At 39.3% G+C, this 26,250-nt stretch overlaps 1 protein-coding gene across 7 annotated transcripts in view; it reads right to left on the bottom strand.

The window, feature by feature from the left end:
* BCL2L13 (BCL2 like 13) overlaps positions 1-18,847 on the bottom strand; it is a 92,528-nt gene extending 73,681 nt beyond the window's left edge. For 2 of the 7 annotated variants that reach the window (XM_040462718.1, XM_040462722.1), the window contains exons 1-2: positions 18,686-18,847; positions 7,309-7,479 (exon numbers count right to left, since the gene is read on the bottom strand). In XM_040462718.1, the coding sequence (XP_040318652.1) occupies positions 7,309-7,429 (121 nt within the window). In that variant the 5' untranslated portion in view covers positions 7,430-7,479; positions 18,686-18,847. The other 5 variants (XM_040462720.1, XM_040462723.1, XM_040462724.1 and 2 more) reach the window with 5 other exon arrangements.
* Positions 18,848-26,250: the final 7,403 nt, after the last annotated feature.

The following is a 26,250-nucleotide window of genomic DNA, read 5'->3' as shown; positions in this document are numbered from 1 at the left end:
GAAGCCATCAAAATCCTAAAGAAGAAAGCAGGCAACAACCTCTTTGACCTTAGCCGCAGCAACTTCTTACTTGACATGTCTCCGGAGGAGGAGGCGAGGGAAACAAAAGCAAAAACTGTCAGGACCTCATCAAGATAAAAAGCTTTTATACAGCAAAGGAAACAATCGCCAAACTAAAAGGGAACTGACAGAATGGGAGAAGATAGTGGCAAATGACAGATAAAGGGTTAGTATCCAGAATCTATAAAGAACTTTTCAAACTCAACACCCCCCCAAAAAAACAAATAATCTAGTGAAGAAATGGTCAAAAGACACGAATGGACATTTTTCCAAAGAAGACATACAGATGGCTAAGACACATGGAAAGATGCTCAACATCACTCATCATCAGGGATATACAAATCAAAACCACAATGAGATACCACCTCATACCTGTCAGAATGGCTAAAATTAACAACTCAGGCAACAACAGATGTTGGCGAGGATGTAGAGAAAAAGGAACCCTTTTGCACTGGTGGGAATGCAAACTGGTGCAGCCACTCTGGAAAATAGTATGGAAGTTCCTCAAAAAATTAAAAATAGAACTACCCTAAGACCCAGCAATTGCACTGCGAGGTATTTATCCAAAGGATACAAAAATGCTGATTCGAAGGAGCACATGCACCCCAGTGCTTATGGCAGCACTACCAGCAATAGCCAAAGTACAGAAAGAGCCCAAATGTCCACTGACTGATGAATGGATAAAGAAGACATGGCAGGGGTGCCTGGGTGGCTCAGTCGGTTAAGCGTCCGACTATGGAATTTAAGATACAAAACAGATGAACATAAGGGAAGAGAAGCAAAAATAATACAAAAACAGGGAGAAGAACAAACCATAAGAGGCTCTTAAATACAAAGAATAAACTGAGGGTTGCTTGAGGGATTTTGGGTGGGGGGATGTGCTAAATGGGCAAAGGTAATTAAAGAGGACACTTGTTGGGATGAGCACTGGGTGTTTTATGTAAGTGATGAATCACTAAATTCTACTCTTGAAATCATTATACCATATGTTAACTAAGTTGGATGTAAATTTAAAAATGAATTAATTAATTTAATAAAATGGTCAGTCACCTGTCCTTAACCTAGCTACCACAGCCAATGCAATGGCACAAGCCCTAGCACATCAGCAGATAGGTCTAAATATCCTTGCATGGATTATAATGGGTAGAAGACTGGCCTTGGACTACATTCTGGCCAATACCTCCTACTGAGTTGGATTAATACTACTGGTTAAGTGGAACAAGCCATACATGCTAAGGAAAGGAAACTAATCTGAACTCTGAAGACACCTACTAGTCCCTTCTGAGACTTACTCACTTGGCTGAATCTGGGATCCTGAGGTGGATAGCTGAGATCCACATTGCAGAAAGGGATCCTTTCTAAGGGATCCTGCTAATTGGGATCCTGTTCAGAATAGCCTTAATCTAGGGGCACCTTGGTGGCTCAGCCGGTTAGGTGACCGACTTCAGCTCAGGTCACGATCTCGCCATCTATAAATTCGGGCCCCTGCGTTGGGCTCTGTGATGATAGCTTGGAGCCTGGAGCCTGCTTCAGATTCTGTGTCTCCTCCCTCTCTCTCTCTGCCCCTCCCCCACTCACGCTCTGTTTCTCAAAAATGAATAAATGTTTAAAAAAATTAAAAAAAAATAGCCTTAATCTAGTGTTATACAAGACAAACTAAATGGATTTCACTGAATGTCACTGCATCTAATTTTCAAGGGTAGATTGCAATAGCCTGCAATGAATCCCAAGGATCCCTGTATGTCCTTACTGAGTATGACAAACTGAAGACCTAACTGTCCTCTGACTCTAAGCCATTTTTATAACTAGTAATGAAGACAATTAGATAGGTCAAAATGACCACAAAGTAACTGCTCACTCTCTGAAATAGGTAACTAGCTTGCTACAAAAGGTGCTAAGCCCTTAGTACTGGGTACCTCAGCTGCAGTACAGCCCACTACATAAAATGCCATCAAGTGGGCTCATCACATTACCCCTTGGTAGATCGAGGCAGGGTGAACCAGTGTTACCATGTAACATTCTTGGTGTTTGTTAGGCTAGGGCAGTAATACATGGTCTTACTCTTATTCACTGGGTCTTGATGTCCACTTTGGCATCTATGAAGTTCTAGGAGACTGAAGTATAAAAACCACATGTGTTCCATAAAATTAATCCCCAGAATCTTCCTCCCAAAGCAAAATGTTGGTCCAGATACAATTCCTACCTCAGGTGTGCTAACAACGTATGCATTAATCACTATCAACACAACTACTTGGTTGGATTCCCTGTATGTCTATTATGGTATATGTTCACTGAGTCTAGACACCTAAGTCTTAAAACAATGGAATCCAGCACTTTCAGAAGTTATAACTAGTTTTTAAAACAATGTGTAAAAACTTAAAAAGTTATACTATATGGTATGACAATTTAGAAGCCACATATTTATTTTAAATGACAAACTCCTTATAAAAATATTGTTATTCCTTGATCCGATAGTTTGACTCTAGATGATTTAGCAAAAGTAAATAAATGAAAAAAAGCAATATATAAAAGCATTCTTTTTAATTTTTTTTTTACATTTATTTATTTTTGAGAGACAGAGTAAGACAGAGCACAAGCGGGGGAGGGGCAGAGAGAGAAGGAGACACAGAATCTGAAGCAGGCTCCAGGCTCTGAGCCGTCAGCACAGAGCCTGACACGGGGCTTGAACCCATGGGCCATGAGATCATGACCTGAGTCGAAGCCAGTCACTTAACCGATGGGCCACCCAGGAGCCCCTAAAAGCATTCTTAACTAACCTCTACTGAAGTGATTTGGTGAATTAAGTAACCCATTACGATTCCACTATAAAATATACTGAATATGCCCGCTGCAAGCTGAACACATACAGCTAGCAGACTACTTTCTAGCACATGTAAGTTATATTCTTACCAAGAATCAGCTATTTTCTCCTGATCTATTTATGAAAGTTGTACTTGTCACTTAAATTGTACAATTTATTTAAAATCACAGACATTACTAATATGATTGTGCAAAGAGACTTGACACTTCTCTAAATTAAATATTTTATAAAGTTGCTTTAAAAATACCGTATTAGGGGCACCTGGGTGGCTCAGTCAGTTAAGCGTCCGACTTCAGCTCAAGTCATGATCTCACGGCTTGTGGGTTTGAGCCCTGCATCAGGCTCTGTGCTGACAGCTCAGAGCCTGGAGCCTGCTTCAGATTCTGTGTCTCCCTCTATCTAGCCCTCCCCCACTCATGCTCTGTTTCACTCTCTCTCAAAAAATAAACATTAAAAAAAATTTTTAATAATAATAGAATTAATTTAAAATTTAAAAAATTTAAAAAAATAAAAATACTGTATCAGAGTGCCTGGGTGGCTCAATCACTTAAATGACCGACTCCTGATTTTGGCTGAGGTTATGATCTCACAGTTTTGAGGTCAAGCCCTGAATCTGGCTCTCTGCTGTCAGAGCAGAGCCCACTTCAGATCCTCTGTCCCCCTCTCTTTCTGTCCCTTCCCACTCGCATGCACTAGTTCTCGCTCTCTTTCTCAAAAATAAATAAACATTAAAAAAAAACAAAACTGTATGGGCGCCTGGGTGGCTCAGTCAGTTAAGCGTCCAACTTCAGCTCAGGTCATGATCTCACAGCTCGTGGTTTCGAGCCCCACATCTGGCTCTGTGCTGACAGCTCAGAGCCTGGAACCTGCTTCGGATTCTGTGTCTCCCTCTCTCTCTGCCCCTCCCCAGCTTGCACTCTGGCTCTCTCTCTCTCTCTCAAAAATAAACACTAAAAAAAAAATTTTTTTTTTAAATACTATATCAAATTGGTGTGAGAGAAACAACTGTAAAAGATTGGGAGGAAATCATAAAAATCTAGAATGACTCTTCATACTGTTTTATAAGTGTCTTTATGTTCTAACTCAGCTTTAAACAAATTGGAAAATATAGGTAATAGAAATGATTTATGCTAGAAAGATGACATGGACATCAACAAACACATATTTTTTTTAAAAAGACATGACCTTTCACCAAAATTGCTAAATAAATGTATATCCATTAACATTTTAAGTTAAAATTTCTTTTTTTTAATGTTTACTTTTTATTTTTGAGAGAGAGAGAGAGAGAGAGCATTGAGTGGGGGAGGCGCAGAGAGAGAGGGAGACACAGAACCGGAAGTGGGCTAGAGCATGGAGCCTGCTTCAGATTCTGTGTCTCTCCCTCTCTCTGACCCTCCCCCACCCACGCTCTGTCTCTTTCCCTCAAAAATTAACATTAAAAAAATTAGGGGTGCCTGGGTGGCTCAGTGGGTTGAGCATCCGACTCTCGGTTCTGGCTCAGGTCACAATCTCACATTTTGTGGGTTCGAGCCCCGTATCGGGCTCTAAGCTGACAGCATGGAGCCTGCTTGGGTTTCTCTCTCCATCTCTCTCTGCTCCGCCCCTGCTTGTGCTGTCTCTGTCTCTCTCAAATAAGTAAATAAACGTAAAAAAAATTTTTTTAAATAGAAAATAAGAAAGTAAAAGAGTTACTGTGTGACTTTGGTTATAAATTATAAATTAAATAGTTGGTATTGCATTTTCTTTTAGGAGTTTTTAAAGTTATTTTGATGCAATTTTGTTAAAATAGAAACCTGTTGGGGTACCTGGGTGGTTCAGTCAGTTAAGTGGTGACTCGATATTGGCTCAGGAAATGATGTCACAGTTCATGAATTCGAATCCCACTGTGTGCTGACAAGGTGGAGCCTGTTTGGGATTCTCTTTCTCCCTCTCTCTGCCCCTCCCCTACTCGTGCGAACACTCTCACTCAAAATAAATAAATATTTTTTTAAAAAAGAACATTTAGGGGCACCTGGGTGGCTCAGTTGCTTAGGCAACTGACTTCAGCTCGGGTCATGATCTCGCAGTTTGTGAGTTTGAGCCCCACATCGGACTCTGTGCTGACAGCTCAGAGCCTGGAGCCTACTTCAGATTCTGTTCTCCCCCTCTCTCTACCCCTCCCCTGCTCATAGTCTGTGTCTCTCTGTCTCTCAATAATAAAAAATAAACGTTAAAAAATTAAAAAAAAAAAAAAAAGTAACATTTATGGGGTGCCCGGGTGGCTCAGTCGGTTAAGCATCCAACTTCGGCTCAGGTCATGATCTCATTGTTTGTGAGTTCGAGCCCTGCGTCAGGCTCTGTGCTGACAGCTCAGAGCCTGAAGGCTGCCTCAGATTCTGTGTCTCCCTCTCTCTCTGCCTTCCTCTGCTTGTGTTCTGTCTCTCTCTCTCTTAAAAATATATAATAAACGTTAAAAAATTTAAAAAAAAAGAACATTTATGATGATGTTATATCTTATGAAGAAGGCTAATTTAGACTCCAGTAACTGTTTTAAGCTTCATTTGGTAAACTATTTACAGAAGAATACATACAACTTCACAATACAAAGAATTATGCTAAAAACTCTCTTAAGCCTATCAGATACATAAATCTATTGTTTAAATCTAATATCCTTGAGGGCACAAAAACAGACACTCAGATCAATGGAACAGAATAGAGAACCCAGAAATGGACCCACAAACATATGGCCAACTAATCTTTGACAAAGCAGGAAAGAATATCCAGTGGAATAAAGACAGTTTCTTCAACAAGTGGTACTGGGAAAACTGGACAGGGACATGCAGAAAAATGAACCTGGACCACTTTCTTACACCATACACAAAAATAAACTCAAAATAGATGAAAGACCTAAGTGCAAGACAGGAAGCCATCAAAATCCTCAAGGAGAAAGCAGGCAAAAACCTCTTTGACCTTGGCCACAGCAACTTCTTACTCAATATGTCTCCTGAGGCAAGGGAAACAAAAGGAAAAATGAACTATCGGGACCTCATCAAAATAAAAAGCTTCTACACAGCAAAGGAAACAATCAGCAAAACTAAAAGGCAACTGATGGAATGGGAGAAGATATTTGCAAACGACACATCAAATAAAGGGTTGGTATCCAAAATCTATAAAGAACTTAATCAAATTCAACACCCAAAAAACAAATAATCCAGTGAAGAAATAGGCAAAGACATGAATAGACACTTCTGCAAAGAAGACAACCAGATGGCCAACCGACACATGAAAAAATGCTCAACTTCACTCATCATCAGGGAAATACAAATCAAAACCAAAATGAGATACCACCCCACACGTGTTAGAATGGCTAACATTAACAACTCAGGCAACAACAGATGTTGGCAAGAATGCAGAGAAAAAGGATCTCTTTTGCCCTGCTGGTGGGAATGCAAACTGGTGCAGCCACTCTGGAAAACAATATGGAGGTTCCTCAAAAAATTACAAATAGAACTACCCTACAACCCAGCAACTGCACTATTAGGTATTTATCCAAGGGATACAGGTATGCTGTTTTGAAAGGGCACATGCACCCCAATGTTTATGGCAGCATTATCAACAATAGCCAAAGTATAGAAAGAGCCCAAATGTCCACTGATGGATGAATGGATAAAGAAGATGTGGTATATATATACAACGAAATATTACTCGGCAATCATAAAGAATGAAATCTTACCATTTGTAACTACGTGAATGGAACTAGAGGGTATTATGCTAAGCGAAATTAGTCAGAGAAAGACAACTATCATATGACTTCACTCATATGAGGACTTTAAGACACAGAACAGATGAAAACAAGGGAAGGGAAGCAAAAATATATAAAAACAGGGAGGGGGCAAAACATAAAAGACTCTTAAATATGGAAAGCAAACAAAAGGTTACTGGAGGGGTTTTGGGAGGGGGGATGGACTAAATGGGTAAGGGGCATTAAGGAATCTACTGCTGAAATCATTGTTGCACTATATGCTAAGTAATTTGGATGTAAATTGAAAAAATAAAAATTTTTAAAAAACTAATATCCTTGAAAAAAGTCAATTCAAGAAACAACTATATTAAAAGTTTTAACATAATTCTGTAATTCTAATCTATGTCTTGTTAAGTATAAAATCTCTAAAGAAGGGTAGATTTCTGTTCATTTACAGGTACTTAGTACATTTTTACATGTACCAACAGCAGTCATTTACATTATCATGCTCTTAAAAAGCATTAAAAGTCTTTTCTGAGAATGGATCAGGGGGTGGGAAGGGATGGGATAAGGGTTTATTCTTTAAAAAAATTATTAGTATTGTTTGATCTTATAACCACAGATATAAATTATTTAAATATATGTACTTTTAAATATGAAGTAATTATTAGTACTCAACAGAACCATCATAAGCCAAAGATAATACCTTGGGGTGAGGAAAGATGTTGCTCTTGCAGCTTCTCCTGAGAGAGGAGTCCCAAGTAGCTGAGAACAACATACTTTGTTTCATAGTGAAATCCTAGAGGCACAGTAGTAGAGGACGCCATTGAGTTTGCTGGCAGAGCTCCAAAAAGGTCTACTTATGGATGTGTAAAACCTAAAACATAAAAGTATTTTTTCAGTTTAAAGTTTATTACATGCTATACATTTCCCCATGGACTCCAATTATTCAACTAGATACCAAAATAAATATTTGACTATTCTTCTCAGTAATCTTTAAAAATTATAACTTTAGTTTACTTACAAGTGGGAATTTATTAATTCAAATTTCAAATCAAAGGCAAATTTCTCTATCTCTCCCTAGTTTCTCTGTTTTCACCTATGTGGCAAAAAAACTGGCTATGTCCCCACTTCCCCCACCCCAATATATGTTCTCTTATTTCTTTTTTTTTTTTTTTTAATTTTTTTTTTTAACGTTTATTATTTTTGGGACAGAGAGAGACAGAGCATGAACGGGGGAGGGGCAGAGAGAGAGGGAGACACAGAATCGGAAACAGGCTCCAGGCTCCGAGCCATCAGCCCAGAGCCTGACGCGGGGCTCGAACTCACTGAGCGCGAGATCGTGACCTGGCTGAAGTCGGACGCTTAACCGACTGCGCCACCCAGGCGCCCCTCTTATTTCTTTTTAATAATAAAACCTCCCAGGGGCACCTGGCTGGCTCAATCAGTAGAACTGACCCTTTATCTCAGGGTTGTGAGATTGAACCCCATGTTGGGTATGGAGATTACTTAAAAATAAAATCGTAAAAAAAAAAAAATTAAAAGAAAAATAAACCCTCCTAGTCTTGTTAGACACATGGCCACACAACTGCAGACCACATTTCCCAGTTCCTTAGCAGCTTAATGTGCCATATGATTAGCCTGAGTGAGGGGAATATGAGAAGTTATATGTACAATCTGTGGGTCTCTCCTTACTTTCTCTTTCCTCCTTGCTATGGTTTGGAATGTGAATACGGCAGATACCCGTTCTAACATGCAAACAAGGACCCCACCGTAGGGGATGGTAAAGAGAAAAGGAACTGGGCTCTTGAGTGACCATGTGTAGCAGAACCGCCCTGCCGGCCTGAACCAACCACCTCTGGACTATTATTTAAGGCATTTCGTTCTGAAATCTCTTCATTAACATGTACCCTAATTAATATAACTACAGCTTTTACCTCTTCACACAGACTTAGTAGCTGTTGTACCTACCATGTACCGTAACAGTTGTTTCAAATAAAAAATAATAAGAAGTTTGCAAATAACTTTGTTTTCTACTTAAACAATACTAACTGCTTTAAGATCGCAAGAAATATTCAGTAAAAGAAAAAGAGGTTCAGGAGTGCCTGGTTGGCTCAGTTGGCAGAGCATGCGACTCTTGATCTCAAGGTTGTGCGTTCGAGCCTCATGTTGGGTGTAGAGATGACTTAGAATAAAATAAAATATTTCATTTAAATAAAATCTAAGAAAAATAAATAAATAAATAAATAAATAAATAAATAAATAAATAAATAAAATCTTAAAAAAAAAAAAAAAAAAAAAAGGAAGGAAAGAAAAAGAGGTCCAGATAACTAACAGTATAAGACAGAGGCAGGCAGGGGGTGAGCCTGGGTGGCTCAGTCGGTTAAATGTCTGACTCTTGATTTCGGCTCAGATCACAATCACAGTTTCTGGGATCAAGCCCCACATTGGTATCTGCACTGACAGTGAGGAGCCTGCTTGGGATTCTCTCTCTCCCTCTCTTTCTCTGCCCCTCCCCTGCTCACACACTCTCTCAAAATAAATAAATAAATATAAAAAAAAAAAAGAGACAAGCAACGTTGACAAAATTTAAGATCTATAAACAAACTAAGAGAAATGTCCAAGACTGACAATGAAAAAATACATGCAGGATTTGAGATACACAAAATAAAACAGTGACTATATAAAGAGATAAAAAGGAAACATAGCATAAAAACATGCTTTCAATGGTTAAATATGGTCTTTAAAAAATGAGAGTGCCTGGGTGGCTCAGTCAGTTAAGCGTCCGACTAGATTTTGGCTCAGGTACTGATCTCATGGTTCACGGGATGAAACTGTGCTTACAGGACAGAGCCTGCTTGGGATTCTCTTTCTCTCTGCCCCTCCCCCACTTTGCTCATGCTCTCTCTCAAAAATAAATAAGCTTTAAAAAATGCATTTATGGTTGCTATTATCAGTATTCACTTAGGCTGTCAAAAGAAATCTTAGTTCAACATTTAAAAATCCCTATTGTTTCCCATCTTCAGGGAACAATGCTACCAAATTATACCAAAACATACAATAATTCAAACAACAGGCCTTGGACTACCCTGCTCAACTTTAGAAGTTTATGAACTTCAAAAAGGTATTTCAAAATTACGAATACATACTCCAAAGAAAGGGAAAAAGTGTTACACTTTACTTCACAGAAATGAAAGCCACAATCACTATGTTCTTACCTGGTGTTTTACCAAATATTTCATACTTTTACACTGTTACCATTTAATGGTGAGAAGACAGAATTTCAAAATTAAAAATATGAAAAGGGATACCCATAGAGATAAAATAAGTTTTCTGAGGCCGATCAGCCAGGGATTAACTAGCAGCAGTGCTGTACTTCAGTTTTTGTTGTTGTTGTTGTTTAGCTCCTGCCTGCCATCTGAACCCAATTTCCTATGTATCCAACATTGTGTCAATCTTGGTTGGAAACAAATCTCCCAACCCCACTACAAAAACTAAAACAACTAGACTTTTTCTCTCCTGTTCTGTTCTGTGGCATGCAGCGTCAGCCAAGTCAGAGACTCACACTAGGACCTAGAATCTGGAAAGACACGTAATGATAATTCATGGATAAGCTTGAGGTCCTAGGTCAGCAGAGGCAGTGGTGCAGATCCAATAGCAATGTCCTATCTCTTCTATTCCTTGGCCTGACCCTGGCTGAATGTGCAGCCGAGTCTCCCTTGGTTCCTTCCTGCTTTCCCGTCCATTCTGTGAGCTATCCAATGCCCTTTTCATAAGTTCCTTTTCTGCTTAAATAAGCTAAAATCACTTTGTGTTGTTGGCAACCAAGATGTAACTGGAACACGGGCCAAGACTGGAACCTAATTTTCTTAAAACTTCTAAGGCAGTTTCCCAACAATTTTAATACACTACTTTCATGTGAAGATTATTAATTTAGTTTAGAAAAATCTTCAAATTCTAAAAAGTCCACATATCAACCTAGTAATTATACCTCCTGAAACAGAAGACAGTATCTTCTGATAATTTTTTGTGTTCATTCAACACACACTTATTTCTTAAGATACAAGGTACTCTCCAGGCATTAAGATAAATCATCTGCCCTCTGGAGTTTTTGACCAAGTAAAAGAAAACAAAAAATACCAATAACAATAACATTCTATGATACAAGTCAGTATCCAGAGTAGGGAAGGGCAACCCAAAAGAGTTTCTCTGGGACAGGGAAAAAGTAGAAACCAGGAAAGGCTTTAGAAAGTAAAATACGAACCAATCTTGGAACATGAGTAGATATTCACTAACTGAACCAGTTTAGGGGGATGGAATGAAGGAATTCAGATGTGAAGATGACCAGAAAAAAGCACAGGAATGTTTTGAAACAGCATAGAACATAAAAACTATGGAATTTAACATGGCTAAATCATAAGATACAAGGGGGATGAGGTTTAGCAGGAGTAAGCAGCAGTCAGCATTTGGTATGCTTTTTATGCTATGGGATGTGAGGAAGTTTAGGTTTTATCCTATAAGCAAGGAATTATTTTAACCATATTCATGAATGAACCCCCTAAATGCAAATTCTATGTGCATGTGCATTTTTTTTCTGGAGAGAAAAATCATTCCATTTCTTTCATTAGATTTTCAAATTAGATCATGATGTAAAACAGGCTAAACACTACTACAACTATTGAAGGGTTTTAAGCAAAAAAAGCACATCAAGAGATCATACATATATGTATATGTATATGTATGTATATATATATATACACATATATATGTATATATATATACATATAAACATGTATATTTGTTTTTTTTTTTTTTTAAGGTAGGCTCCACATACAATGTGGGGCCTGAACTCAACCCTGAGATCAAGAGTTGGATGCTCTACAACTGAGCTAGCCAGGCACCCCAACAGATTATATTTTAGAAAAAAATCATCCTGGAGGAGGTATTAAAGATAGAAATTGGAGGAAAGGACACAAGTTAGGGGAATATAGGAATAATCTAAACAAGAGATGTATGGGGGCGCCTGGGTGGCACAGTCGGTTAAGCGTCCGACTTCAGCCAGGTCACGATCTCGCGGCCCATGAGTTCGAGCCCCGCGTCGGGCTCTGGGCTGGTGGCTCGGAGCCTGGAGCCTGTTTCCGATTCTGTGTCTCCCTCTCTCTCTGCCCCTCCCCCGTTCATGCTCTGTCTCTCTCTGTCCCAAAAATAAATAAAAACGTTGAAAAAAAAATTAAAAAAAAAAAAATAAACAAGAGATGTATGAAGGCATAAATTAGAGCAGGAACAACAGAAAGGGGGATAAATAGGAAAAATATAAAAAGTTTCAAAGATTTGTTAGCTAACTCAATAAAAGGGTAATCTAGGCAGTATATGGAAAGTGGTATTTAAAAAATTTTTTTTCATTTTATTTTACAAAGTGAGCAGGGGAGATGGGCAGTGGGGAAGGGGGAGGGGGAGTGAGCGGGAGGCGGGGGGGGGGGGGGGAGAGAATCTTAAGCAAGCTCCATGCTCAGTGCAGAGCCCAACACAGAGCTCAATCCCACAACCCTGGGACTATGACTCAAGGCGGTATTAAGAGTTGGACACCTGACCGACTGAAGTGCCCTGAAAGTAGTGTTTATTCCTATTTCTCAAATCAGGTAATATAGGAAAAGCTGGCTTAGGAGAGGATAACAGGTTCACTTTAGGGCATACTGAATTTCAAAATACCTATGAGTTGTCCAGGTGAAGATGTACAAGTAGTTGGACATACAAGTCTTATACTAAGAGGTCTGGACTGGAGATACAAAATTGTGCCCTACATAGATACAAGTCAATGAAATTATCTAAGGAGAGTGAATGGAGAGTTAGTGACTTCCTAGAGGTAGAAGTGTCAAAATTTCCAGAAGGAGTGAGAAAGAGTACTACATTTCAAAACCCATATTCAATAGATAGTTTCACACTGGAGAAGGAAATATTACCTACTGTTTTCTGATTAAAAGTATAGAAAATAAAGCTCAGTAAATCTTCAACCTTCTTTATAACAGTGACTTCATGCAGGGATGGGAGGGAAGAATAAATACACCTATCACTCCCTACCCCAAGCACTAACATCAGAATAGGAGCCAGAGAATTTTTTATTTACCAAAAGGAGACATGGTTTAAAAAAACATGTGAGTGGGGCGCCTAAGTGGCTCAGTTGGTTAAGTATCTGGCTTTTGGTTTGGCTCAGGTCACGATCTCATGCTTTACAAGATCAATCCCCATATCGGGCTCTGTGGTGACAACACAGAGCCTGCTTGGGATTCCTCTCCCTCTCTGCCCCTCTCCCCTTCTCTCTCTCTCAAAATAAATAAACTTCAAAAAAATATGATGAGATATACCGGTTTAATCTGAAAAACAAACACCACTAGAATTCAGGGCAAAACTAACATTTCAGGTATGGCCAAAAGATGAAAAGCTGGCAGAGATGACCTCTAAAATCAGGACTGAAACAGTCAGAAAGGTAGGAAGAAAACCAGAAAAGAGTGTGGTCACAGAATCAGGGGAGGCACTTCAACAAGAAGATAGTGAAGACATGTACAAAATGCAACAACACACCAAAAAGAACGAAAATATCAAGGTAATGATCCCTGAAAGTCCAGTTCTATGTGGCTGGCAAGGTCAATGGCAGAAGGTAGGGAGTTGAAGAATGAATGGGAAGTGAAAACGTAGAGAAAGGAGTTGTAAGCTATTCTTTCAAAGAGCCTGGGTTGGAAGAGAAGAAAAGAATAGAGGCCAGAGAAAGACAGACAACGTTTGAGAGTCCATTTGTTTTGTTTTTGTACACAGTCTTAAGCATGTTTACACTCAAGTGGAGTCAAATGAGATATAAATAAATATAGAAAGCAAGGAATAAATTATGAAGTTCCAAAAGAGAGGGGAGAGCACAGCAAATCAGTAACAAAACTTCAGCTCTACAAAGGTCTCAGAATTTTTTGGTAACAGGAATAAAGTATTCACATTTTGAATAATGTTTTAAATAAAAAACTCATGTTCTCAAATTTGTTATATTCAAATTCCTGTATTTATCAAGCATTGGTATCTGAAGACAATTTTAGTCATTCTCTGACCCAGATGCCATAGGAAAAGCATAGTTCACTGAATTTCCAAATTTCATTTTTAGCCTAGTGCTCTTCAAATTTTCTTACAAATCCCAATTGCCTAACCATAAATGCAATCTTAATCATAGATTTCATAATTTCCCATCTTCCATACTCACTATTCTATTTGCAACAAAGTCCTCAGCTCTAGTATACATGTTAATATCCACACATCCATATATTTGGTGGATGGTTATATTCTATTCAATCATTTTTCAATGATGGACACTAATGGAGATGATACTACAAACTTTAATCATTTAAATTCAATATACAGTTTTTAGGCTTTAACTGTGTATCAGAGAATCTAGTTATAAACATATCAGACCTAAACATGCCAGACTTATAGTATGAGCTTCCAGTCGTATAGCAACAAAGCAGCTCACTCAGGCCTGTGGTTAGGTGGTGCAGTAGACAGACCCTAGGAACACTTTACCCATCTAGTGTGTTTGTATTAAATTACAGAACAAAGGCATTGAGAATGTGCAAAATGTAAACTCCACAACACTACTACAGGGTCAGTACTCTAAGGGTATTCTGGGAAGAGAGGGCATCCACTTCCATTGCAACATTCTGTAGTGCAGAGTAGCCCATATTGCACAATGGGCTCTTGCATTTCAAACAAATAGAAAAAAATTACATCTGCACGAGACCTCTATTTCTAAAGCACTCTTCCATGTGTTGTCAGACAATCCTCTATGCTAGAAGGAAAAGGTAATAGTCTCAATTTATTGATGAAGAAACAAGAATAGATAATTTATTTACACAAAATCATACAGCTAATTAACAGTGCAATCACTTGGTCAGGTACATACATCCTCTTCAGTTCCGAACTCTGAGCCTTGCATTTGCTCAACGCATATTTACTGTATGCCAGGCAAGGTACTGGGTGAGAAAAACGCAGAAGTGAAGACACTAACAACAATAATAGGGAGAACTGGTAGACTAACAGGGTGTTTTTGCAGAGTACTGAAAGAAACAAATTTGTCAATTTTAAGAATGGGACAAGGAAAAAAAGGAAAAAGAATGGATGAAAGGTAAATACGATCTGAGATCACCACCCAGAGCTTTCCTGGAAACAGAATACAATGCTCAGGTCCACCCCACTACTGCCTGACCAACACAGAGTACATTTCATATCTAAGACAGCCCAAGCTTCCTTTTAAATGGTAAGAAGAATACAGTTACTTTTACTCTAAATTTTGTCCAGTAGAACCCTTTAGAATTCAAATTAGTTATAAGTATTCTTGGTATCCAGAAGTTTAAATACAATTTTAAATACAAAAACTATCCAGGTGCCTGGCTGGCTCAGTTGGTGGAGCATGTGACTCTTGATCTTACGGTCGTCGCTGAGTTCAAACCCCATGTCAGACATAGAGCTTAGTTTAAAAAAAAAAAAAAAAGGGGGCGCCTGGGTGGCTGAGTCGGTTAAGCAGCTGACTTCGGCTCAGGTCATGATCTGGCAGTCCGTGAGTTTGAGCCCCGCATCAGGCTCTGTGCTGACAGCTCAGAGCCTGGAGCCTGTTTCAGATTCTGTGTCTCCCTCTCTCTGACCCTTTAGTTTGCTCCTCTATTAAATTACAGGCAGTTGTCAGCCAGATGGACAGCCTGAGGAAGCTTAGGGTAACTTAATCCTATGTTTATACATTCATTTGGTGACATCTCCAAAACTAGGCACAAATAAAACACCCATGATCCTCCAGTAACAAATGTAACATCCACAATTTACAATAAATAGTTTGCTTTATTTTTTTTAACCAGTCTTCTATTAATGAATACTAGTGCAAATTTCAGGATGCTAGCACCAATAGTACTACAGGAATTAAAGCACATTTATGAACTACAACCAGAAGGTAGGCAGCAACTATTAAATTCGACTTTAAATTCTTATGAAAAGCAAATCTGCAGCAACATGAGAGTTTTTTGTAGTTGTTTCCCAAACTTGTCTGATCGTAATCACCTTGAATGTTCATGGAAAACACAAATTTCTAGTACCACCTCCAACACAGGAGTTAGAATATCATAGCTATATTGTATTCTTTAAACCCCACAGAGCCAAAACAGAAACAGATTACAATTTAACATGGTTTAAATTACTTCAAGCTTTGTTTTTAGATCATTTCTGTCTACTAAAATAAAATTACAATGTAATAAGACTGTTACATACTCCAGTAATACAGTTGAACAGATCTATAATCCCAGTTTATAAAAAGAAAAATAAAAATCCACAGATAACTCAATCACAAATCAAAACTCTGGAATTGTAAACATTAACAACGTTTTTGGGTTACCAGATCTCTAGTTTCAAGACTCACTAGTGTTTTCAATAGGGAGTTTTTTAAAGTTCTATAAATTAAGTCCAATAACTATATTTTTTTAAATCCATACTTTATTAGCCCGTATAGAATTCTAGAACTTTCTCCAAAATAAAAGAAATAAAATTAAATAATCCTAATAAAAATTGTTAAATTTAAAAAATTCACCCCACCCAACTGAGAAAAGCAACTGGGCGAGGGTGTCATTTTTAAAACTCAGCAGACACTAATATTCTAGTGTAGATAGTCCCTTTCACACCGAAACGTGCTTAATCGAAATACTCTAGTTCAATCTTGTGTTAAGAGCTGCCTCAAAACGTTTTCACTCAGCAGTTGGCATTCAAAGATGATGTATGAAGATAATGTACTTATAGAGGAATGCCTCACTCTCACTCGGCCTTTCAACATAATTAGGCTTCCCATGCATGTGTAAATAGCTTTGTAAAAGGGAGGCATAAAATTCAGTTACTCTGTCTCACTCCTACGTATATGCTAAAGAAATGAAAACACGTGTCTAAACAAAAACTTGCACATGAACAGTTACAGCAGCATAATATTTAACAGCCACATAGTGGAAATAACTGCCCATCAACTGATGAATAAAGAAAATTGGTATATCCCGATGGCATATTATGTGACCATAAAAATAAGTACTGATACATGCTACAACATGCAAGAATCCTGAAAACATCATGCAAAGTAAAAGAGGCCAGTCACAAACGACCACATGTTGTATAATCCTCTTTATATGAAATATCCAGAATTGGTGAATCTATAGAAATAGAAAGTAAAGCGATGCTTGCCTACCTAGTGGAGGTGGGGAATAATGAATGACTGCTAAAGGCTGCAAGGTTTCTTTCGGGGGTGATCAAAATTGAGTTGGTGGTTTCACACTCTGTGAATATACTAAAAACCATTTCAAAAAAATTAAATCATGCAATTGATGAATTGTATGTTAATAGATCTTGATAAAGGTGTTAAATAATCAGCTACTCTGAAAATAACCCCCTCCCTTCAACGCTGTGATATATATTAAATAAGAAATCTTGGTGACTATTTGGAAAAAGATATGAATCAAAATATTTGAAAAACAATGATAAAAAGAAAGCAAGACTGACTGTTTAAAACTTGTTTTGCATGTCTAAAGTATTTCATAAGAGAAATGTAGTTTTAAAACAATGATTACTGTTGCAAATTATTTGTCCTAAAGTTTAGTATAGAAGGTATTTAGTACTGACTAACTTACATGATAGAGAGCATATCTTTCCTTTACAAAACTGGTTGGACTCAACTTTATATATCCTTCAACTAAACTCAACTGCTGAGGTACAAGCCTGCATGAGAAAATGAATCATTAAAAAAAAAAAAAAAAAAAAAATACTGAAAATAGTACCCGACCAGAGTAAAGATTTCCAAAACCCTTATTGGCCTGTTATCAAAGGAAGAATATTCCAAAATGGCTTAAATAGTTCAATTTGCAGGTGCAGATGTGCACTGTACATTTATCCAATTATGTATATGAGGCATAAATAGTTTACTACCTACAAAAACATTTGCTTAATTTTCTGAGATAAAAAAGAAGGTACTAGAAGGGTGTGGCAACTCATCCAAGGTCACAACAAGTTAGGGCAGAGATCAACATTCTGGTTTACACCAAACGTCCAGAAGAAATCTTACTGACAATTTCGCAAAAGACTTTATGTTTGTTTTGCTTTATATCATGAAAACAAAAAACAAAAAACAAACACGGGGTGGGGGGGAGAGGCTAGAGATTAACCTCAGTTCAGCTTAAAACTTCTAGAGACAGTGAGACAGCTATTTTGTATAAACAAACAAATACTTGAGCGGGGAGTGGTTAAGACAAAGATCCCAATGGGGAGCGTGTGAACTGGTCAGATCCGTCTGATTTTAAACCCAGGTTTAAAGCCTCAAATCAAAGTCTAGGAGTTCTGCTTCATAGCTGGTTATGAAGGAAAGAAACTTGGCATTTCCTTGGAATAGTGAGAGGATAAAAATCAAAGGAAGAAAGGACTTAGTGTGAACTGTACTGCCTCCAAGAATAAGAAAGCAGATTTTTCTGCAAAATAAGTAATAATGAGGGGTGTCAGAACAGCAGTGAATAACGGCTAAAAAATTTCTAACAATCTGTGAGAAGAAACAACTAGGACTGGCAGACCTAATCTACAATCATTCCAAACGAATCGCATGAAACCTTCTCCCTCGACCAAAAAGAAATCCACGTTCCCCAGCCTGGTCCTAAAAATGGACACGGGTTTTCCACGTGAAGGTCTTTGTGGGGAACAGCAGCGGTGTAGGGCAAGGGCTGAGCTCCTCCGCCTCTGGCAGCCCTCTCAGGAAGCCCCGCTCAACAAGCGTCCGCGGTGGGACCACGCTGGACAGGTCCGGTTACAAAGAAATGGGCCCCTCATGCTTTGAGAACCCTCGGGCAAAGGAGCGCCGGTACACACACACACTCTTTCACTCACTCACAGTCACACACTCACTGACACTCACTCACGCGTCGTCGGAACCACTGGGGAGCCAGTGGTTCGGCACAGTCTCTGGATACCTTCCTGCCCAGTGAAAACCGCCTGAGGAGCTGGATAAGGACCCAACTCTGCCTTGCCCAATACCCCACTCCCCTCACCTGGCCCTGGCCCCTTGCCCCAGAAGAGATGGAAGGGGCGGCGGCGGCGGCAGTCGTTTCCGACAGGGTCCCCCAGCGGCGGTGGCTGCTTCGACCCGCGGCCCTAATCTACCGCCGCCGCCATGTTGGAAGGTGAGGTCACCCCCGGCGTGCTTCCGTCACTGACAGCGTCGGGGCGGGCCGGGAGCGCAGAGGAACGCCGGAAGAGAGGTGGTGCTATTCTTCCGAGCGGAAGCGCGAATCATAGAGGTCCGGAGATGTCTTCACAGATATGACCCGGAAGAGCCGACCTCTCTTAGCCTGCTCTTACCAGGAGTCGCTCACGTCTATGATTCGGGGGGCGGAGGTCTTTGATGGCTGGAGAAAGGGTGTTGGGATATTGAAGAACCAATCGTGTGGGGAGAGAGGCTGGCCGTTCCCGCGGAAAGGAGCATTGCTCCTTTTGCAGAACGTTCTGGGGATGTATTGAGGTTTAAGTGTGTGCAAACGAACGGGTTAGAGAAGCGTCTGGAGAGTTCAAGAGAGCTGCAGAGTTCGCAGCCATTTGTCGGGGAAGACGGTCCTTGAAAGTTGGGAAAGTTTTCTAGCGGTTGCGGGTGGGTGGGGGTAAAGAGGGCATTCTAGGCGGAGGGTCCATAAAGCACAGACACTATGCAGTAAAGGAAGTCTTCAGTAATATCCATTTTGCTCACAGCACCTAGCACAATGCCAGAACAGAATGTGTAATAATGGGTGTTTATTTACTTGAATCCAAACGTCCTTTGGGGGGAGTCACAGAAGGTATCTAGTTAAGAAGGTGTAATATCTAAACCATGCTTTAGGGAAACCGAATTGTCTGGTGTACATGAAATAAATTGAAAGAAGGAAAGCGCTGAAGATGATGAATTAGAAGACTGTTATAAGGAGCCAGATAAGTGATGAAAACCTAATAAGGAGTGACAGCTAATGAGTACAGCGTTTTTTGGAGGGAGATGATGAAAATGTTCTCAAATTGATTTTCGATGGTTGTACACCCTCTGAATATACTTGAAACCATTTTAAATAGGTGAATTGTATGGTATGTGAGTTATGTCTCAATAAAGTTGTGGAAAAAAGTAATGAAAACCTGAACTGATATGAGGGCGAGTGGGGGTGGAAGCAAAAAAGGTTGGAGCTGGTGTCATAACAGGCTTTAAGCCTGAGTGACTGAGGGAACAGTAAGTGCCATTAGTTGACAAATTGGACAGAGATTTGCCAAGAAAAGCTTAGTGAGCTAGTAAAACGATCAATAATTCTCTAAGAGTCACTATATGTTAACTAACTTGGATTTAAATAAAATTAAAAAAAAATTTTTTTGAAGGGTTCCTGTGGAACCCTGGGTGTTCCTGGTGTCTCCAATCCAAAAGGACACAGATTAAAAAAAAAAAAAAAAAACCTACCTAATAGTACCTAATAACCAGTTATATTTAAATTTCTTCAATGTCCAGTTGTTTAAATTCTTTTTCCTAACTTCCTTTCTCTTCAGGATGGATTGTTTCAACAAGTAATTTGTAGTAATGACTGTGTTGACTTCAATTTTGGAGTGTTGTAGGTATGTTAAAAATTGGGTCTTGTTGAAGCCAACACAGAACTTGCTGCTGTGTTTTTTTTCTTCAATGATAAACACTTACAGAAAAAAAATAAATAAATTTCCTCAATGTCCAAGTAATGGTTTTTATAGGCTTTGGTTTTTTTTTTTTTTTTTTTTTTTTTTTAAGTAGGCTTTACATTCAATGTGAGGTGTGAACTCAGGACCCTCAGATGGAGAGTTGCGTACTCCAACTGAGACAGCCAGGGCCCCAATAACTTTTTTATTTGTTTGTTTGTTTGTTTGTTTTAACCAGGATCATGCATTTGGCTGTTACATATTTTATTAGTTTCCTAGTTTTATTTTTAATAACATTTTTTCAAGCATATTCACACAATGGAAATTATTCAATAATAAAACAAAAATATTGTGATATTGTGAAAATTAACAAATGGAAACCTCATTTAAAATAGAGGGAGTGCCTGGCTGTCTCAGTCGGCAGAGCATGAAGCTCTTGATCTCAGGGTCGTGAGTTAGAACTCTATGTTGGGTGTATAGATTATTAAACAAAAACAAAACCCAAACCTCAAAACAAACAAAAACCTTAAAAAATAAATAGATAAAATAGAGTAAGAAGCCAGAAGGGGGAGCTCTCATGCCCTATCAATCTGTCAATTGCTGATCCAATGGTTGGGGGGGGGAGGGGGGCGGCGCTGGCTGGCTTAGAGCTTGTGACTCTTGATCTCTAGATTGTGAATTCCAATTCCACATTGGGAGTGAAAATTACTTAAAATCTTTAAAATAAAATAAAAATAAGGAGTGCCTAGGTGGCTCAGTCAATTAAGTGTCCAACTCTTGGTTTCTGCTCACATCATGATCTCATGGTTCCTGAAGTCAAGCCCCGTGTTGGGCTCCTTGCTGTCAGTGCAAATCCTGCTTGGTATTCTCTCTCCCTTTCTCTCTGCCACTCCCCTGCTTGCTCTTTCTCTTTCTCTCAAAATAAATAAACTTAAAAAAAGTAAAATTTAAAAAAAAGGAAGAGGGGGTACTTTGCAAGTCCATACTACCTTACTATCCCAGTAGAAGAAGGATAGGTTTTTCCCTTCCCTTGGCAACAAATGAGCCAATGAGAGATGGTCACAACTTAGCTAAAGAAAAGCTACTCTACTATACTTGGAACTCCCGGTTTACTGAGTGGAGTTACTTTGTTTTTGTTTTTATTTAGTAATCCTTACACCCAACATGGGGTTCTAACTCATGTCCCTGAGGTCAAGAGCTTCATGCTCTTCTGACTGAGCCAGTATAATATCCCATCTAGCCATTTTCCTCTATAATAAAGAGCAGTCCTCTCCTTTGTTCTCTGGATTTGCCAGAGATTGAATGTCCTGAATTGCAATTCTCTGCAATTTCTGAATAAACCCATTTTTGCTGGCAAAACAAACAAAAATACCCTGACAGTTTTATTTTTAAGGTTAATATTACATGTGACAATATGAATTAATCTCAAAAGCATTGTGTTGAGTGAAAGAAGCCAGACATAAAATGTACAAATTATGTAATTCCAATTACATGAATTTCAGGAATAAGCAAAATTAGTCAATGGTTATAGAAATCAGCACACTGCTGCCTGGAGGCAGAGAGTCTGGGACTGACTAGAAAGGAACTTTCTAGGGTGGTGGAAGTAGTCTGTATCTTGATCACACAGGCATCAGAATTCATCTAATTGTACTTTGTAAGTCTCTGCAGATTATTGTATGTAAATTTTTTTAAGCCATATGAAATAATTCTCTATGGTTATGTTACAAATTTGATAGGTGGTTAGGTTCATTTCTTTCAAATTGCTTCCAGTTTTAAGGTTTGCTGTTTTTCCTTATTTTTTTTTTTTGAATGTATACTATAAGGATGGAACGCAGGTCAATGGAACAGAATAGAAAGTCCAGAATGGGCAACTGATTTTCAACAGAGGTGTCAAGACAATTCAATGGGAAAAGGGATAGTCTTTACAGTGAATGGTATAGAATAATATGGTCCTTTTACAGGTATTATTTGACTTTAATCACAGCAGCTTATGGGTTCTTTTGTTTCTTAAAGCAATTTTTTTAATGTTTTATTTACTCTTGAGAGAGAGAGAGAGAGAGTGAGAGAGGGACACAGAATCCGAAACAGGCTCCAGGCTCTGAGCTCTCAGCACAGAGCCCAACGCGGGGCTCAAACTCACAAGCCTCCAGATCATGACCTGAGCCAAAGTCAGATGCTCAACCGACTGAGCCACCCAGGTGCCCTGTTTGTGGGGTTTTGTTTTGTTTTTTTTTTTTTTTGACAGATCTTATAAGTTACACAGAAGTCTACTCTGTAGCCTGATGTGATTAATAAGCCTAAACTCAAAAAAATAAATAAATAAATAAAATCTAAACTCTAGACTCGTCATTTTATTCCTTCTCATTTTCATTATTTATAGAACCCCTACTATTTACCAGGCAGTGTGCTGGATTCTTGCAAAAACAGTGATGAGTAGATCATACATAGTCTCTGCTATGAAGCAGATATTTTCATTGGAAAACCACATAAAAACCTAAAATCAAAAAGAGAAAAACTTTTTTTAATTGTGGCATGTCCTGAGGTAAACAAGGGGCTGGAATAGAAAGGAAGGTGAAAGGGTCTTTATGAAAAGCTTTCTCTAAGGAGGTGATATTTTAAGTTGAGATCTTAAAGAAGGAAAAACAAGCTAAGTGAGAAGTGCAGGAAAAGAATTCAGGCAAAAAACTTGGTGTTTTCCAGGAGTTGAGAAGAAACCAGTAAAGCTGTAAGGTGGTGAGCAAAGGGAAGAGGAGCAATGAGGTCAGAGAAGCAGACAGGGTCAGATTGGGCAGCACTCACACAGACCATGTGAGCTGTGAAGTGTTCTCAAGCAATTGGAAACCATTAGAGGGTTATAAATTAGGGAGTTACTAGATGCCATCTAGTTTTTTTGTTTTGTTTTGTTTTGTTTTATTCATTTTTGAGAGACAGAGTGTGAATGGGGGAGGGACAGGGAGAGAGGGAGACACAGAATCTGAAGCAGGCTCCAGGCTCTGACCTGTCAGGCTCTGAGTTCGATGTGGGGCTTGAACTCACAAACTGTGAGATCATGACCTGAGCCGAAGTCGGACCTGTAACCGATTGAGCCACGAGGCGTCCCTAGTTTTGTTTTTTTTTAATGTTTATTTATTTTTGAATGAGAGAGAGAGAGAGAGGAAGGAAGGTGGAGGAAGAGAGAGAGAGGGAAACAGAATCCCCAGCAGGCCCCATGATGTGACAGCACAGAGCCCCAGGTGGGGCTCAAACTCAAGAACAGTGAGATTAGGAACCAAAATCAAGGGTCATGTTTAACCGATTGAGCCCCCCAGGTGCTCTGCCATCTAGGTTTTAAACCACTCTTTCTGTTGTGTAGGAAATTAGCTGGAAAGGGGTAAGAAGTGTGGGCACCTGAATTAGAGTTTCACTGTGTTCTGGTATCATTTGCTTTTTCTTTTTAAAATTAATTCTTCAAGAGTCGCCTGGCTGGCTCAGTCGATAGAGCATGCAACTCTTGGGTCTCAGGGTTGTGAGTTTGAGCCGCACCCACATTGGGTGTAGAGATTACTTAAAAATAAAATCTTAAAAAGAACACCTAATTTTTCAACATTCAAAGAGAGAGGTGGCTTACACTTTTTTTAAGTTTATTTTTATTTTTTTTTAATGTTTATTTATTTTTGAGAGAATAACAGAGCATGAGCGGGGCAGGGACAGAGAGAGAGGGATACACACAGGCTCCAGGCTCTGAGCTGTCAGCACAGAGCCCGGCATGAGGATTGAACTTATGAACTGTGAGATCAGGACCTGAGCCGAAGTCAGAGGCTTAACCAACTGAGCCACCCAGACACCCCAAGTTTATTTTTTTTAGTGATCTGTACACCTAACATGGGGCTCAAACTCACAAACCCCAGATCAAGAGTCATGTGCCCTAGTGACTGAGCCAGCCAGGTACCCTAAGAGGATTTACATTTACCTCTAGTCTCTCTGTGTGTCCTCCCCAGCAAACCAGTTCAAGAGTTACTTTATCTATTCTGCTGATTCAACATCTAAGACACAGACTGAAGTCTCAGCTTGGGAGCAGGTGAGACAATTTCTGTGACTAACCCGACGGGAATCTAGGACAGTGATTTTGTGAAGCCATAAGTATATTTAGGCTCATCTAGGAGTGGGATTTTTGGAATTTATCTGTAAAGCTGTTTTAATTTTTTTTTTTTTTTTAATTTGAGAGAGAGAGAGAGAGAGAGTGGGGGGGAGAGGGGTAGGGGGAGAGACAGAATCACAAGCAGGCTTCACACTCAGCACCAGGCCAACACAGGGCTCAATCCCACGGCTGACCCTGGGATCATGACCCCAGCAGAAATCGAGTCGGATGTTCAACTGACTGAGCCACCCAGGCACCCCCATCTGAAAAGCTGTTTTAAAAAAGCTTCAAGGGGGCGCCTGGGTGGCGCAGTCGGTTAAGCGTCCGACTTCAGCCAGGTCACGATCTCGCGGTCTGTGAGTTCGAGCCCCGCGTCGGGCTCTGGGCTGATGGCTCAGAGCCTGGAGCCTGTTTCCGATTCTGTGTCTCCCTCTCTCTCTGCCCCTCCCCCGTTCATGCTCTGTCTCTCTCTGTCCCAAAAATAAATAAACGTTGAAAAAAAAATTTAAAAAAGCTTCAGGGGCACCTGGGTGGCTCACTCAGTTGAGTGTCCAACTTTGGCTCAGGTCATGATCTCACAGTTCGTGAGATCCAGCCCCACATCAGGTTCACTGCTGTCAGCCTGTCAGTGCAGTGCCCACTTGGGATCCTCTGTCCCCTCTCTCTGCCCCTCCCCTGCTTGTGCTGTCCAATCAATCAATCAATCAATATAAAAGAGATTCACAAGGGGCGCCTGGATGGCTCAGTTGGTTGAGCGGCTGACTTTGATTCAGGTCATGATCTCATGGTTCCTGAGTTAGAGCCTGAAGGAGCCTGTCCCCCTCTCTCTCTGCCCCTCTCCCTCATGAGCTCTCCCTCAAAAATAAAATAAACATTAATAAAATAAAATAAAAAAGCTTCACAAGACCTAAGAGATTGGATTTAGAAAACTACCAACTAGTTAACCTTTTATTGTACTTATAATAACTTTTCCACTCCAGAGACTGTCTCTATGAAGCTTACACATATTCTTACCAGACAGGACCTGGTCCATTCCTTGGTGAATCGGCAAAATACTGCAGAAACTAGTTATAAAGAGCATTAACATAGAGGAGGAGAAAGTTGCACAAAAGGGAATGTCAACTATATCTGTAACACTATTTAACTTTAGAAATGAAGTCTTAAAGTAAATGTGAAAAATATTATTTGTTGATTCTGGGTGCTGGTACATGCTACATGAATATTGAAATTATTCTTTGTATTTTTCTATATTTTTTATTGTCTCAAATTAATAACAAATCATAAAAATCAGCACACTGTTTTCCATAAACCCAAAACACATTGATCTGTTATAGACATTAATTTCACAAATGATTAGACATGTGGCATTAGATTGCTGCTCTCACTCCCCAACCCTGTTATTTGCAGAACATTGTAAAAATTAAATGGGAAGAGGGATTGTAATTCAAATGAATGAATACTACCTCACCCTGCCCTAGGGATGCTAGAAAGAGGCATAATCCTGGAAATCTGTCTTCTGAGATGGCAAAGAATGAAGTTATTAATACAATAACTAACAAGATGAGAGAAATACACCTATCAACTGGTTTAGCTCAGTTGATTACAATACTGATCAAGTTAAGGTCAACTGCACGGATTTCTATTGCTCTGTTAGTGGCCAAATCCTTCCCTTATCCAACATTACCAATGTTTTCAAATATGTGCACCAATCCATCACATACTATAAAGATCACTGTATACCAGTACAGCTGGAAAACAATTTGGCAACATGTATTAAGAGCCTTAAAAATGTGTGTACCATTCTCATTAAAGGACAAACTGAAA

Source organism: Herpailurus yagouaroundi, unplaced genomic scaffold (assembly GCF_014898765.1).
Source record: "Herpailurus yagouaroundi ecotype Mexico unplaced genomic scaffold, PumYag 355, whole genome shotgun sequence".
Lineage (NCBI taxonomy): Eukaryota > Metazoa > Chordata > Mammalia > Carnivora > Felidae > Herpailurus > Herpailurus yagouaroundi.
Note: the sequence above shows the minus strand (reverse complement) of the source record. Positions and strands in the feature narration are given on the sequence as shown.